Source organism: Tachyglossus aculeatus, chromosome 3 (assembly GCF_015852505.1).
Source record: "Tachyglossus aculeatus isolate mTacAcu1 chromosome 3, mTacAcu1.pri, whole genome shotgun sequence".
Classification (NCBI taxonomy): Eukaryota; Metazoa; Chordata; class Mammalia; order Monotremata; family Tachyglossidae; genus Tachyglossus; species Tachyglossus aculeatus.
The window spans coordinates 10531736-10547967 of record NC_052068.1 but is presented as its reverse complement, the minus strand read 5'-3'; the positions used below and the strand labels follow the sequence as shown (position 1 = coordinate 10547967).

Genomic DNA, 16232 nt, shown 5'->3' with positions numbered 1-16232 from the left:
GAAAAACAGAACCAGAAGCAAGGTTTCAGTGCACAGACCCTCGGGCCCAGGGTTAGTCAGTCATTCAATCATATTTATTGAGAGCCCATTATGTGTAGAACCCTGTACTAAGTACTTGGGAAAGTACAGTATAATAATATAACAGACACATTCACTGTCCACAAAGAGCTTACAGTCTACAGGGGGAGACAGACTTTAATAGGAATAAATAAATGACAGATAGGGACATAAGTGCTGTGGGGCTGGGAGGGCAGATGAATAAAGGGAGTAAGTCAGGGTTACACAGAAGGGAGAGGGAAAGGAGGGCTTAGTCAGGGAAGGCCACTTGGAGGAGATAATAATAATAATAATAACAATAACAATAATGATAGCATTTGTTAAGCGCTTACTATGTGCAAAGCACTGTTCTAAGCCCTGGGGGGATACAAGGTGATCAGATTGTCCCACGTGGGGCTCACAGTCCTAATCCCCATTTTACAGATGAGGTAACTGAGGCCCAGAGAAGTGAAGTGACTTGCCCAAGGTCACACAGCAGAGAAGTGGTGGAGCCAGGATTAGAACCCACAACCTCTTACTCCTAAGCCCGTGCTCTTGCCACTGGGCCATGCTGCTCCTGTACCTTCAAGGAGATGTACCTTCAGTAGGGCTTTGAAAGGCGGAGAATCACAGTTGGATCTGTTATCTGTTACCTTGTATCTACCTCAGCTTTACAGCAGAGTACTTTTGCGCAAAGTATTTTTGCACGCAGAACTTAATAAATATGACAAGTATCTGGAAGAGTTAATTACTGTTCAAAAGGGGACAAGTACCTCCCTCACCTCCCCCACCCCATCCCCCCACCTTACCTCCTTCCCCCCCCACAGCACCTGTATATATGTATATACGTTTGTATGTATTTATTACTCTATTTATTTATTTATTTTATTTGTACATATTTATTCTATTTATTTTATTTTGTTAATATGTTTTGTTTTGTTGTCTGCCTCCCCCTTCTAGACTGTGAGCCCGCTGTTGGGTAGGGACCATCTCTATATGTTGCCAACTTGTACTTCCCAAGGGCTTAGTTCAGTGCTCTGCACACAGTAAGCGCTCAATAAATACGATTGAATGAATGAATGAATGAAAGTACCTATGTCTCTGTGCACAAACTGCATTGAGAAAAAGCCTTTATAGGACTTTCCAGCAGAGTACTTTTGCACAAAGTGTTTTGGCACACAGAAGTTAATAAATATGACAAGTATCTGGAAGAGTTAATTATTGTTCAAAAGGGGAGAAGTACCTATGTCTCTGTACACAAACTGCATTGAGAAAAAGCTTTTATAGGAAGCAGTGTGCCCTAATGGAAAGAACACAGACCTGGGAGTCAGAAGTCTTGGGTTCTAATCCCAACTCCACCATACGTCCGCTGTGTGACCTTGAGAAGTCACTTAACTTCTCTGTGCCTCAGGTACCTCATCTACAAAATGGGGATTAAGACTGTGAACCCCGGACGTGGACTGTCCAACCTGACTTGCTTGTACCTACTCAGCGCTTAGTAGGGTAGCCGGCAAAAGTCAATGTCTAACGAATACCATTAAGAAAAAAAGTCCTCAAACACTGATTGAGATAATAGAACACTCTAGAACTACAGTACATTAACCTTTTTTTAAAAAAACTCTTTTTGAATAGATTGTACAAATGGAATGCACATACCCATAATTAAAACTTCTAATCCGTTTTCCAGATAGCCATCGAAAGCAAACTCCTCTTGTATCAGGCGCACGGCTCTCTGCAAGGAAGGGCAGATCGTCCTATTTTGTGGAGAGGAAATTTCTGAATTCAGGGATCGTGCTGGATTTTGATGGGCTCGCCGGCCACATCCTGGAGAAGGCAAGGCATTGCCTAACATCATCTTGTCGCTCCCTTTTTCAATGCTGGTCTGAACCATCAGACCATGATTTTCCTCTCCTTGGTCCAGGAGCTCGGCATTTTCACCACTGCGCAACTTGGATGAGCGGTTCTGTAGGTTTCTACCCAGGATGTCCTGGGACACAGAACTGGACATGGGAGACTTAGTCTTCTTATCTGGAGGTCGCTGTTGGTTTGACAATTGTTCCCCGGGATCTTGTGCTATTTCTCTTAGCTTCGGCTCCTGTTCGGACAGGAAATCCTTCATCGGGGTAGGAGCCGGGAGGGTAGGACAGGTAGAGGATTCTGAAGAAATGGATAAACTCTTCTCCGGTTGACTGTCTGAAGAGATGGGAGGGGATGGAGAATCTTCCATGGAAACGCCGTCTGGGGTCTCCTCTTTGGGAACTGCCTGGGTAGAACTCTTTATGCCTGAGGCTGGAGAAGGCATGTCTTGCGTTTTCTTATTGAGGGTTGCCAGCTGATCCTCAGAAGCGTGATTTTCAATGTCGCCCACAAAAATGCCTTTTTTGTTGCTGAAATCAGATTCCTCTCCTTCTGGGCTCTCAGGCTGACTCAGAGCTGACGCATGATTTTCCCTAAAAGAAACAGGAGCAAAATATGTTGGACAGAGGCAGCCACCGTCAGATTTAAATCCAGTCAGCCAATCCTACTGGAATGCCTATCATCCCGACTGAGGCGAGCTTAGAAAATTTGGCAAGAGCTCAGATAACGTGCCAAATCAGAGAAGCGCTTGTCCAAAATAGCCAACATCTATTTTGTTTGGTTCCCAAGCCTTCGCTGACGTAAACTAGCCTCAGTCCAAATTCATTCATTCATTCAATCGTGTTTATTGAGTGCTTACTGTGTGCAGAGCACTGTACTAAGCACTGCGCTTGTACTAAGCGCTTGGACTCTTCTAGACTGTGAGCCCACTGTTGGGTAGGGACTGTCTCTATATGTTGCCAACTTGTACTTCCCAAACGCTTAGTACAGTGCTCTGCACACAGTAAGCGCTCAATAAATATGATTGATTGACTGAAAGTACAATTCAGCAACAGAGACAATCCCTACCCAACAATGGGCTCATAGTCTAGAAGGGGGGAAGCAGACAACAAACAAAACAAAACAAGTTAACAGGCAATGAGTTCCAGTACATGTCAGTTTTGTCTTCCACTGAGAGGTACTCACTTGGTCGTTTCTGTAGTTTGGGCAAGAATTATAGGCTTGAAATGAGTGGCTGAAGAAATGAATGCGACAGGAAGTTCTGAAGTTTCTTTACATGGGGAAAACTGGCAAGGAACGGGTCCTTTGACCGCTATGAGCTTACTCTCGCTGGTACTCGGAGCAAAGCCTGTGAACAAAAATGCGATTCATCCAGTGATAAACAGGGGAAACAGATGTTTGGGGTGCATTTAACATTCACATCATCTAATATGGTAACAGATCAAAAGATGACACATTGGACATTCATTTGGCGCTCACCTGAGGGCAGCTCTGAAGAACAGAGTTTATTACTTTTATTTTTAAACTCCACTACTGAAAAAGCATTTTGCAGACTGATTATTTCCTCTTCTGGATGCACCTGCTGGAAACATAAAATGATGGAGTCTGTTAAGCGCTTATGTTGTTGAGCACTGTTCTAAGTACCAGGGTAGACATAAGCTAATCATGTTGGACACAGTCCCTGTTCATTTGGAGCTTACAGAATTAAGACAGATGAGCTCACTAAGGCACAAAGAAGTGAAATGACTTGCCCTAGGTCACACAGCAGAGAAGTGGTGGAGCTGGTATAAAAACCCAGGTTCTCTGATTCCCAGGCTGGTGCTCTTTTCACTGGTTTATGATTAGTGCTTCTGAAATGAACCTAGTATTTTCTCAACAAACCTGATTATTCTTTTCAGGTTCGAATTGCTGCTTTTTCTCTGCCCCTTAGTACACATCCTTAGCACAATAACCGGGGGCAGGGTACACACTGTGTTCTTATCCCAGGCCTCTATACACTGTAGATAGTACTACCATCTTCCCTGTCTCAAGCCTGTAACCTTGGTGTTATACTTGACTCTGGTCTCTCATTCAACCCACGTATTCAATCCATCACTAAATCCTGTCAGTTTCACCTTCACAAAGTCACTAGAATCCACCCTTTCCTCTTGATCCAAACTGCTACCTCACTAATCCAAGCCTTTATTCTATCCTGCCTTGATTACTGCATCAGCCTCCTTGCTGACTTCCCTGCCTCCTGTCTCTCCACACACCAGTCCATATTTCACTTGGCTGCTTGGATCATTTTTCTCCCAAACCGTTCGGTCCATGTTTCCCCATTCCTCCAGAAACTCCAGTGGTTGCCCATCCATGTCCACATTAAATGGAAACTCCTTCCCCTTGACTTTAAAGCACTTAATCACCCTGCCCCCTCCTATCTCACCTCACTGCTTTCTTACTATAATTCAACCTGCACACTTGGCTCCTCTTTATGCCAACCTACTCACGGTACCTCAATTTCATCTATCTCACCACCCACCTCTTGTCCACATCCTGCCTCTGGCCTAGAAAACCCTCCCTCTTCTTATTGGACAGACGATCATTCTCCTCACCTTCAAAACCTTCTTAAAAGCTCGTTTCCTCCAAAAGGCTTTCCCTGACTAAACCCTCATTTCCTTTTCTCCCACTCTCTTCTGAATCACCCTTGAATTTGGATTTGCACCCTTTATTCACCCCTTCCTCAGCCCCACAGGATTTACATACATACCCATAATTTATTCATTTATATTAATATCTTGTCTTCCCCTCTAGACTTTAAGCTTGCTGTGGACAGAGAATGTATCTAACAACTCTGTTCTACTGTACTCTCCCAAGTGCTTAATACCCTTCTCTGGGCACAGTAAGCCCTCAGTAAATCTGATTGATTGGGTGAGTGATTGATTGATTACCTGGGGAACTTCCCAGTGCAAACCATTACCTTCCATGCCAGTCAGAGTTTATGCAAACCCAAGTTCTCTCAGGAAGGGTGGAGAATTGACTCAGTTTTTAGGAAATGGAAAAAAGGCCAGATTCCTCATACTCAGATTCTTCTCTTAGATTGTAAACTACTTGAGGGCAGGAATTGTCTTCTAACTCTATTGAACTCTCCCAAGGATCTAATGCAGTATTTTGCTCCCAGCTGGTGCTCAGCTAATACCACTGATGTATTGATCAGACCCACTGAATTACCCAACTCAAAACACTTTGCTTTTCTGAATGAACAAACTTAAAATATTAACCAAAGGCCAAGGAAAGGCTTTTTTGTTTTGGTTTGATTTTTTTCTTTGGTTAAACTTATATATGCCATCTGTGGTGAACTTATGCCAATCTAGAAATATCCATAAGAAAACTCAAATATGGGCAAAGAGTGAGGAAATATGACATGGAACCCAGCTGACACAACCCGCCCATCAACACAAAAATATTTTATAACACAAGAAGAGTAGAGGAAATGTTTAAAGTCAGTCAGTCAGTCAGTCACTTGTATTTATTGAGCACTTACTGTGGGCAGAGTGCTGTATTAAGTGCTTGGACAGTACAATATAACAGACACATTCCCTGCCCAAAATGAGCTTACAGTCTAGAGAGGGAGACAGACATTAATATAAATAAATAAAATGACAGATATGGATACAAGTGCAGTGGGGCTGGGAGGGGGGGATGAATAGAGGGAGCAACTCAGGAAGAGGCAGAAGGGAGTGGGAGAAGAGGAAAGGAAAGGACAAGGTAGAACCAAGTCTCAAACTCAACTGAATCCCACAAATAGTTGCTGTGTACAGATCAGAATGATGCATTGTTATGGGGACAGCAGTAGCACTCTTGGAGCAAAAACTTCATAAGGAATGATAGACGAGGAAAGAGAGAAAATAGCAGCAGGTGTTGCAAGCATCAAACTTAACAACACAACTGGGGCTGTTTTTTGTGTGTGCACTGTGGCTCCCACACTAATCTTCCCATAGAGAAGCAGCATGATGTAGTGGATAGAGCATGGGCCTGGGGTCAGAAGGTCATGAGTTCTAATCCTAACTCCACTACTTCTCTTTTGGGTAACCTTGGGCATCTCACTTCACTTCTCTGAGCCTGAGTTCCCTCGTCTGGATAATGGGGATTGAGACTGTGAGCCCCACATGGGACAGGTACTGTGTCTAACCCAATTTGCTTGTACTCACCCCAGCGCATAGTACAGTGCCTGGAACAAATGCCATAATTATTATTAATTATTATTATTATCCACACATGCACTTCTTGGTGAATTTCACTGCTGTTAATATCTTCTTCAGATACAGACCACTTTATCTATCAACTATATCTACAATGCTTTGTAAATTCTTTGTGAGTATTGTTGGTTGGGTGGCCTAGGAGTCTCCAGAGATGATAACTTGTTCAGACCGGCTGGTTCTGGGTCTCCTGGGGAAAGTTAGGCTATGATGGTCCCTTTTTGGCCAAGGTATACGACCACCTTGCCTATCTGCCCCACAGCCCAAAGACTATATGTAATGGGTTATGAATGGGCCTGGAACACTTAATCTCAGCAACTAAAGACAGCAGCTCCAAGTAGTCTTTTCATTTTACCCTTCAATAAACTTGAAAATCATCTAAGTTTCTTCACTTCCTGCAAGTCTCCTGTCTAGTTTCTTGCCTATAATGATTCAAGATTAAAGCCGTGGAAATAAGCTAAGGAAAAGGGAGGGAGACTGCAAAAGGGTAGCCGGGGGAGAAATATCAACAGTCTGTCAGTGAGTCAGTTGTATTTACTGAGCATTTACTGTGTGCAGGGCACTGTACTAAGCACTTGGGAGAGGATAATAGAACAACAGAACAGACATCTTCCCTGACCACAATCAATCAATCAATCAATTGCATTCATTGAGTGCTTACTATGTGCAGAGCACTGTACTAAGCGCTTGGGAAGTACAAGTTGGCAACATATAGAGACAGTCCCTACCCAACAGTGGGCTCAGAGTCTAAAAGCGGGAGACAGAGAACAAAACCAAACATATTAACAAAATAAAATAAATAGAATAGATATGTACAAGTAAAATAAATAAATACATAAATAGAGTAATAAATATGTACAAACATATATACATATATACAGGTGCTGTGGGGAAGGGAAGGAGGTAAGATGAGGGGGATGGAGAGGGGAACGAGGGGGAGAGGAAAGAAGGGGCTCAGTCTGGGAAGGCCTCCTGGAGGAGGTGAGCTCTCAGTAGGGCCTTGAAGGGAGGAAGAGAGCTAGCTTGGCGGATGGGCAGAGGGAGGGTACTCCAGGCCCGGGGGATGACGTGGGCTGGGGGTCGATGGCGGGACAGGCGAGAACGAGGCACAGTGAGGAGATTAGCGGCAGAGGAGTGGAGGGAGCAGGGTGGGCTGTAGAAGGAGAGAAGGGAGGTTAGGTAGGAGGGGGCAAGGTGATGGAGAGCCTTGAAGCTGAGGTTGAGGAGTTTCTGCCTGATGTGCAGATTGATTGGTAGCCACTGGAGATTTTTGAGGAGGGGAGTAACATGCCCAGAGCGTTTCTGGACAAAGACGATCCGGGCAGCAGCATGAAGTATGGATTGAAGTGGGGAGAGACATGAGGATGGGAGATCGGAGAGAAGGCTGGTGCAGTAGTCCAGACGGGATAGGATGAGAGCTTGAACGACAAGGGTAGCGGTATGGATGGAGAGGAAAGGGCGGATCTTGGCAATGTTGCGGAGCTGAGACCGGCAGGTTTTGGTGACGGCTTGGATGTGAGGGGTGAATGAGAGAGCGGAGTCGAGGATGACACCAAGTTTGCGGGCTTGTGAGACAGGAAGGATGGTAGTGCCGTCAACAGAAATGGGAAAGTCAGGGAGAGGGCAGGGTTTGGGAGGGAAGACAAGGAGTTCAGTCTTGGACATGTTGAGTTTAAGGCGGTGGGCAGACATCCAGATGGAGATGTCCTGAAGGCAGGAGGAGATGCGAGCCTGGAGAGAGGGGGAGAGAGCAGGGGCAGAGATGTAGATCTGGGTGTCATCAGCGTAGAGATGATAGTTGAAGCCGTGGGAGCGAATGAGGTCACCAAGGGAGTGAGTGTAGATCGAGAACAGACCACAATGAGCTGACGGTCTAGCGGACTGTCAACACCGTAGCAAATTCAGAAGATATTTTCCAGAAAGCTATCCCAAAGCACAAATAAGCATGGAAAGTTAAGGACCAATCCTAAAATTACCCAGTCATAAGGGTATGGAATTCTTTAAATAAGCAGTTTGAAATACTGGGAAGATGCAAGGAAAACATCATACTGCTTGCAGATTCTTTATTCTTCTGGAAATGGACTTGAGATTCAGGAAATGGGGTCTTCATAAATAAAAGATAATTTCTATATAATTTAAGCGTATCCCAGAAATATGATATAGGAAAGATGGCCCAGCCAGTGTGATACTTTTGGCAAAATGCAGCAATTACTTACCATACCAGGTTTACTTTCTAATGCCCTTGCATTAGTTTCCAAAACTTAGGTTTATAAAATTCTAATTCAAATTTCCAGATCTGCAAATTCCAGATCTACTTGTCATTTCTCCTGTAATCTTCTCCCATTTTGAGGAAGAAATTTGGGTCTAAAAGTTGGTGGCAAGAGTGAATATTTTAAATGAGAAAAATTCAATCAATCCTGTTGATTTGCCTTTCATCAGGATTTGACTAGCTTATGGATTTTTCAGAATGAAAACAAAACTCATTTGAGAGGTAATCACGGATTTTTTAAAAAACCGGGGGAAAGAATTCAGCTTAATTTTTTTTTCAAATTTAAGGAAAGAGCATGGGCCTGGGAGTCAGAAGACTTGGGTTCTAATTCCAGTTCTTTCACTTGTCTGCTGTGTGATCTCGGGCAAGTCACTTATCTTCTCTGTGCCTCAGTTACCTCATCTGTAAAATGGGGATTAAGACTGTGAGCCCTACGTGGCACAGGAAATGTGTCCCACCTGACTATCTTGAATGTACCGCAATACTTAGACCAGTACCTGACACATAGTAAGTGCTAAACAAACATGATAAAAACAAAAACAAAACTTTACTTTGGTTCCCAGCTTAATAGATGCTCCATCACAGCTACTTTTGACAGCATTGAAGCAAACAGGCTAAATTTAGGGAAATGAATGTCAGTAATTTCCAAATCTTGAGTTGGAGGTGAGGGTGCTGAATTGGAGTAAGAAGAATGGTAACCTTCAAGAGTCCTGACTATTCATTCAATCAATGATATTTATTGAGCGCTTACTGTTTTCAGAGCACTGTACTAGGCGCTTGAGTGAGTACAGTAAAATTAAGAAGTTTGGGATCTAGTAGGGGAGACAGATGCTAAATTCAGACAGGAGGAAGTAATAGGTGTAAGATATGGGCATAAGTGCTATGGAGCGGAAGTGGTTGTGAGTACTTTGCTGATGTGGGAGTTGGGGAATGTAAGTGCAGAGAAGAGAAATTAATTGGGGAAGATCTCATCAATCAATCAATGGTATTAATGGTATTTGTTAAGCACTTACTATGTGCTAGACACTGTACTAAGCCCTGGGGTAGATACAAGGCTTCAATTATCATCTCTACACGGCAGGATAGCGATTTTAATGGAATGCCAAAAAAGATCAAAAGTCCTGACCTGTGACAGAAGAACAAGTTGAAGGTAAAAATCTCTTGAGTTAGTCTGAAACAAAATTGTTTCCAAATTGTATATGCGCTTTAAAAATATAGCAGCATTCTGGGCAACAGTATGTAAATGTGGAATGGATGATGAAACAGTTTTTCTGCTGAAAACCACTGGTTTAGCTTCGTGAAATTCTGACAACAAATTAGGTTGTGGAAGAATTGTACACTAATGAAACAAATAGGAAAATAAAACTCTTGGCAGAGTTGTGGTTTTTTTTTTATTGGATTTGTTCAATGCTCACTTGTGTGCCAGGAGCTGTACCAAGTGCTGGAGTAGATACAAGATAATCAGGTTGGACACAGTCCATGTCCCTCAAGGGGTTCCCAGTCTTAATCCAGATTTGACAGACTAGGTACCTGAAGCATAGAGAATAATAATGATGGCATCTATTAAGCGCTTACATGTGCAAAGCACTGTTCAAAGCGCTGGACGTTAAGTGGCTTACTCCTGGTCACACAGCAAACAAGTGATGGAGCAGGATTAGACCCCAGGTCCTCTGATTCCAAGGACCATGCTCTTTCCACTAGGCAACACCACTTCTCATTTATTGTGTTATTTGTATTCGTTATTTGTTTATTTTTTATTTAGTTAGTTTATTGTATCTCATTGCTTCTTGTTCTGAGCAATTTTCTGAGAAAATAAATGCTTTGAAACTATGGAGTTCTGGGCTGGAGGCTGACCCTGAAATAGGGAGGGAAGAGTAAGAATCATCGGTAGTGTTGGCTTGGAGCTTGGAGCTGGGCAGCTCTGTCTGGTGATGATAGTGGCAGGGCCTCGTATCTTTTTTGAGGCTGATCATTCATATTTCCATTTTTAATAGTTACTGAGCATCTTTCCCCTCTCCCCCCCCTGCCCTTCTATTAATAGAATACTAACACATCAGGAGTTTTGACAGACATAATTGCCTGCAGCCATAAAAAGCAGCTGTTAGGTGTACAGTTTTAAGAAAGTTATTCAACCCTGTTGCATCTGATAAAATATGTAATTGTTTTCATCCATTCTGTGAGTTACTAACGATGGTTTATTTCCTTTTGACTAGTGATCCTAAGGTGCACAGGGTAAGACCAGGGCTTCCCAGACTGAGCCCCTTCCTTCCTCTCCCCCTCGTCCCCCTCTCCATCCCCCCGTCTTACCTCCTTCCCTTCCCCACAGCACCTGTATATATGGTTGTACATATTTATTACTCTATTTATTTATTTATTTATTTTACTTGTACATATCTATCCTATTTATTTCATTTTGTTAGTATGTTTGGTTTTGTTCTCTGTCTCCCCCTTTTAGACTGTGAGCCCACTGTTGGGTAGGGACTGTCTCTATATGTTGCCAATTTGTACTTCCCAAGTGCTTAGTACAGTGCTCTGCACATAGTAAGCGCTCAATAAATACGATTGATGATGATGTTGTTAACTCCCCCTGGCCTGGGGCTGATGGGTTTTGCAGGGCCCCCAGAGATGTGTGGGGGCCCCCAGAAGGCCTTCCCAGACTGAGCCCCTTCTTTCCTCTCCCCCTCATCCCCCTCTCCATCCCCCCATCTTACCTCCTTCCCTTCCCCACAGCACCTGTATATATGTATATATGTTTGTACATATTTATTACTCTATTTATTTATTTATTTTACTTGTACATATCTATTCTATTTATTTTATTTTGTTAGTATGTTTGGTTTTGTTCTCTGTCTCCCCCTCTTAGACTGTGAGCCCACTGTTGGGTAGGGACTGTCTCTATATGTTGCAAATTTGTACTTCCCAAGCGCTTAGTACAGTGCTCTGCACATAGTAAGCTCTCAATAAATACGATTGATGATGATGATGATGATGATGATGATGATACCAAATCTACATCTCCTCCCCTGTTCTCCCTCCCTCCAGGCTCGCATCTCCTCCTGCCTTCAAGACATCTCCACCTGGATGTCCTCCCAGCACCTTAAACTCAACATGTCCAAGATTGAGCTCCTTGTCTTCCCTCTCAAACCCTGTCCTCTCCCTGACTTTCCCGTTGCTGTGGACGGCACTACCACCCTTCCCGTTTCACAAGCCCGCAGCCTTGGTATCATCCTTGACTCCGCTCTCTCATTCACCCCACACATCCAGTCAGTCACCAAAACCTGCCAGTCTCACCTCCGCAACATTGCCAAGATCAGCCCTTTCCTCTCCATCCAAACTGCTACCTTGATGGTATAATCTCTCATCCTCTGCCTACTGGATTGCTGCATCAGCCTCCTTTCTGATCTTCCAACCTCCTGTCTCTTCCCGCTTCAATGTACACATCATTCTGCTGCCCAGATTATCTTTCTACAGAAACACTCTGCGCATGTCACACCCCTCCTCAATAATCTCCAGTGGTTGCCTAAGAACCCTAAGGTGAGCAAAAACTCCTCACTATTGACTTCAAAGCTGTCCATCTCCTTGCCCCCTTCTACCTCACCTCCCTTTTCTCCTTCTCCATTCCATCCCACACACTCTGCTCCTCTGCCGCTAACCTTCTCACTGTACCTCGTTCTCACCTGTCCCACCGTTGACCCCCGGCCCATGTCTTACCTCTGGCCTGGAATGCCTTCCCTCCTCACATCTGCCAAACTAGCTCTCTTCCTCCCTTCAAAGCCCTACTGAAGTGTCACCTTCTCCAAGAGGCCTTCCCAGACTAAGCCCCAATTTTCCTCAGTTCCCCTTCCCCCCACATTGCCCCAACTCACCCCCTTTGCTGTACCCCCCACCCCATAGCACTTGTGTATATATGTACATACCTATAATTCTATTTATTTATATTAATGCCTGTTTACTTGTTTTGCTGTGTATATATATCTCTAATTCTATTTATTGATATTGATGTTATTGATGCCTGTTTACTTGTTTCGTTGTCTGTCTCCCCCCGACCCCTTCTAGACAGTGAGCCTGTTGTGGGCAGGGATTGTCTCTCTTTGTTGCTGAATTGTACTTTCCAAGCACTTAGGTCAATGCTCTGCACACAGTAAGCACTCAATAGATATGACTGAATGAATGAGTGAATACAAGATAATCAGGTTGAACCCAGTCCACGTCCCTTGTGGGACCCCCATATTTAATAACCAGTTTACAGAAAAGGTAACAGGCACAGGTAAGTGAAGTGATTTGCCCAAGATCACACAGCAGACAAGTGGCGGAGCTGGATTAGAACTGAGGTCCTTCTGACTCCCATGTGCTTACTGTGTGTGGAGCACTGTACCAAGCACTTGGGACAGTACAACAGAGTTGGTAAACAGATTCCCTTCCTTCAAGGAGCTTATAGGCTAGAGAGGGGACACAGACATCAAAATAAATTACAGATATGTAATTTATGATATGCACAATTTACATGATTTCAGAAGGTCTTTGAAGATGGAGTTCAAGGTGTCAGCTACATAGGCAAATTCCAGATTCTTGTTAGCGTGGAAAATCCTCCAGAAAAAAGTTAATTCTGGAATATTTTAAAATGATGAAGTATTCCAGGCAACAAAACTAAATCACTTGCAATTCTATAGCCAACTGTAGAGATGGTGCCAATCCAGTCCATAAATGGTTGGATAGAATTAGGATGAATTCATAAACTAAGTTCATTTTGGCAAATAAAATTAAAAAAACCCTCTACATTTAAATTCACTACTTTTAGCAAATTTGGGGCTTAACCTTAAGTGAAAAAAAATTCTGGGGAACAAAGAAATTGGGTTCAATCACAGACCACTGGAAAAATCCCTATTTCAGATACACCTAAGGGAAAATTGGCTCAATCATCCCAAAGGAAACTCATTTTGGAGAAGCAGTTTAGCAAAGTGGAAAGAATACAGGCCTGGGAATCAGAGGTCCTGGATTCTAATTTCAGTTCCTTTACCTGCCTGCTCTGTGACCATTGGAATACACTTCACTTCTCTGTGCCTCAGTTTACTCAACTGTAAAATGGGGATTAAGTACCAATTCTCCAACCTATTTAGACTGTGAGCCCCATGCAGGACAGGGACCGTACCTGTCCCAGTGTTTAGAACAGTTTGACGCAGAGTAAAGGCATAACAAATACCTTAAAAAGTCTTAAAAAAACACCAACCCCCACCCCCCAAAATCTTTTCCCATTTTTGAAGAACCACAAAGGAATTGGAGAAAAAAAATGAGGATTATATGAAGGAGAAAAATTACTTGATAATTTTGTCCCTGATGGCTAAACATTTCTTGAACTATGGAATCATATGACCTCCCAGGCATTACAAGGCTTTGGTACCAAAGTCAGAGAAGCAGTGTAGCCTAGCGGATAGAGCACTGTCCTGGGAGTCAGAAGGTCCTGAGTTCTATTTGTCTGCTGTGTGACCTTGGGCAAGTCACTTTACTTCTCTGTGACTCAGTTACCTCATCTGTCCACCCATCTTTCGGAACGCCTCACACCCCACCTCGCCGCCCTCTCCTCTCTACCCAGTCTTGATGATCAGATTACTGCTCTCAACTCTACCCTTTCTACTCAGCTAGACTCGCTCGCTCCCCTTTCCCTTCGCCGCTCTCGCACCACTAACCCACAGCCCTGGATCACTGCCACTGTCCACCTCCTTCGCTCTTATGCTCGAGCTGCCGAACGCTGCTGGCGAAAGTCTAAACACCATGCCAACCTCGTTCACTTCAAGTTTATCCTTTCCTGCCTTAACTCAGCCCTCTCTTCTGCCAGACAAAACTATTTCTCCTCCCTTATTGACACCCATGCCCATCACCCCCCGCCAGCTCTTCCGTACATTCAACTCCCTTCTCAGGCCCCCGGTTCCTCCCCCCTCCTCCTTCCCTCACCCCCAACGATCTGGCCTCCTACTTCATTAACAAAATTAAATCCATCAGGTCCGACCTCCCCAAAGTCTCTTCCCCCCTTTCTCCAACCCCCCGGCTCTCAACATTCTCTGCTACTCTCCCATCCTTCCCAGTGGTATCCTCAGAGGAACTCTCCTCCCTCCTCTCAAGTGCTACTCCGGCCACCTGTGCTTCTGACCCCATTCCCTCTCATCTTATGAAATCTCTCGCTCCATCCCTTCTCCCCCTCCTTAACTTCCATCTTCAACCGCTCACTCTCCACTGGTTCCTTCCCCTCTGCCTTCAAACATGCCCATGTCTCTCCCATCCTAAAAAAACCCTCTCTTGACCCCACCTCACCTTCTAGTTATCGTCCCATATCCCTCCTACCATTCCTTTCCAAACTCCTTGAACGAGTTGTCTACACGCGCTGCCTAGAATTCCTCAACAACAACTCTCTCCTCGACCCCCTCCAGTCTGGCTTCCGTCCCCTTCATTCCACGGAAACTGCGCTCTCAAAGGTCACCAATGACCTCCTGCTTGCCAAATCCAACGGCTCATACTCTGTCCTAATCCTCCTCGACCTCTCAGCTGCCTTTGACACTGTGGACCACCCCCTTCTCCTCAACACGTTATCTGACCTTGGCTTCACAGACTCCGTCCTCTCCTGGTTCTCCTCTTATCTCTCCGGTCGTTCTTTCTCAGTCTCTTTTGCAGGCTCCTCCTCCCCCTCCCATCCTCTTACTGTGGGAGTTCCCCAAGGTTCAGTGCTTGGTCCCCTTCTGTTCTCAATCTACACTCACTCCCTTGGTGACCTCATTCGCTCCCACGGCTTCAACTATCACCTCTACGCTGATGACACCCAGATCTACATCTCTGCCCCTGCTCTCTCCCCCTCCCTCCAGGCTCGCATCTCCTCCTGCCTTCAGGACATCTCCATCTGGATGTCCCGCCCCGCCACCTAAAGCTCAACATGTCGAAGACTGAGCTCCTTGTCTTCCCTCCCAAACCTTGTCCTCTCCCTGACTTTCCCATCTCTGTTGACGGCACTACCATCCTTCCCGTCTCACAAGCCCGCAACCTTGGTGTCATCCTCGACTCCGCTCTCTCATTCACCCCTCACATCCAAGCCGTCACCAAAACCTGCCGGTCTCAGCTCCGCAACATTGCCAAGATCCGCCCTTTCCTCTCCATCCAAACCGCTACCCTGCTAATTCAAGCTCTCATCCTATCCCGTCTGGACTACTGCACTAGCCTTCTCTCTGATCTCCCATCCTCGTGTCTCTCTCCACTTCAATCCATACTTCATGCTGCTGCCCGGATTATCTTTGTCCAGAAACGCTCTGGACATATCACTCCCCTCCTCAAAAACCTCCAATGGCTACCGATCAATCTGCGCATCAGGCAGAAACTCCTCACCCTGGGCTTCAAGGCTCTCCATCACCTCGCCCCCCTCCTACCTCACCTCCCTTCTCTCCTTCTACTGCCCAGCCCGCACCCTCCGCTCCTCCACCACTAATCTCCTCACTGTACCTCGCTCTCGCCTGTCCCGCCATCGACCCCCGGCCCACGTCATCCCCCGGGCCTGGAATGCCCTCCCTCTGCCCATCCGCCAAGCTAGCTCTCTTCCTCCCTTCAAGGCCCTGCTGAGAGCTCACCTCCTCCAGGAGGCTTTCCCAGACTGAGCCCCTCCTTCCTCTCCCTCTCCCCCCCTCCATCCCCCCGCCTTACCGCCTTCCCCTCCCCACAGCACCTGTATATATGTATATATGGTTGTACATATTTATTACTCTGTTTATTTATTTATTTATTTATTTTACTTGTACATTTCTATCCTACTTATTTTATTTTGTTGGTATGTTTGGTTCTGTTCTCTGTCTCCCCCCTTT

General features: G+C 45.0%; 1 protein-coding gene across 1 annotated transcript in view; it reads right to left on the bottom strand.

Moving 5' to 3' along the window:
* KNDC1 (kinase non-catalytic C-lobe domain containing 1) overlaps positions 1–16232 on the bottom strand; it is a 185183-nt gene that overhangs the window by 76215 nt on the left and 92736 nt on the right. Inside the window, exons 12-14 of the mRNA XM_038744041.1 lie at positions 3373–3475; positions 3079–3241; positions 1693–2486 (exon numbers count right to left, since the gene is read on the bottom strand). Coding sequence (XP_038599969.1) covers positions 1693–2486; positions 3079–3241; positions 3373–3475 — 1060 coding nt within the window. The remainder of the gene's footprint in view (positions 1–1692; positions 2487–3078; positions 3242–3372; positions 3476–16232) is intronic.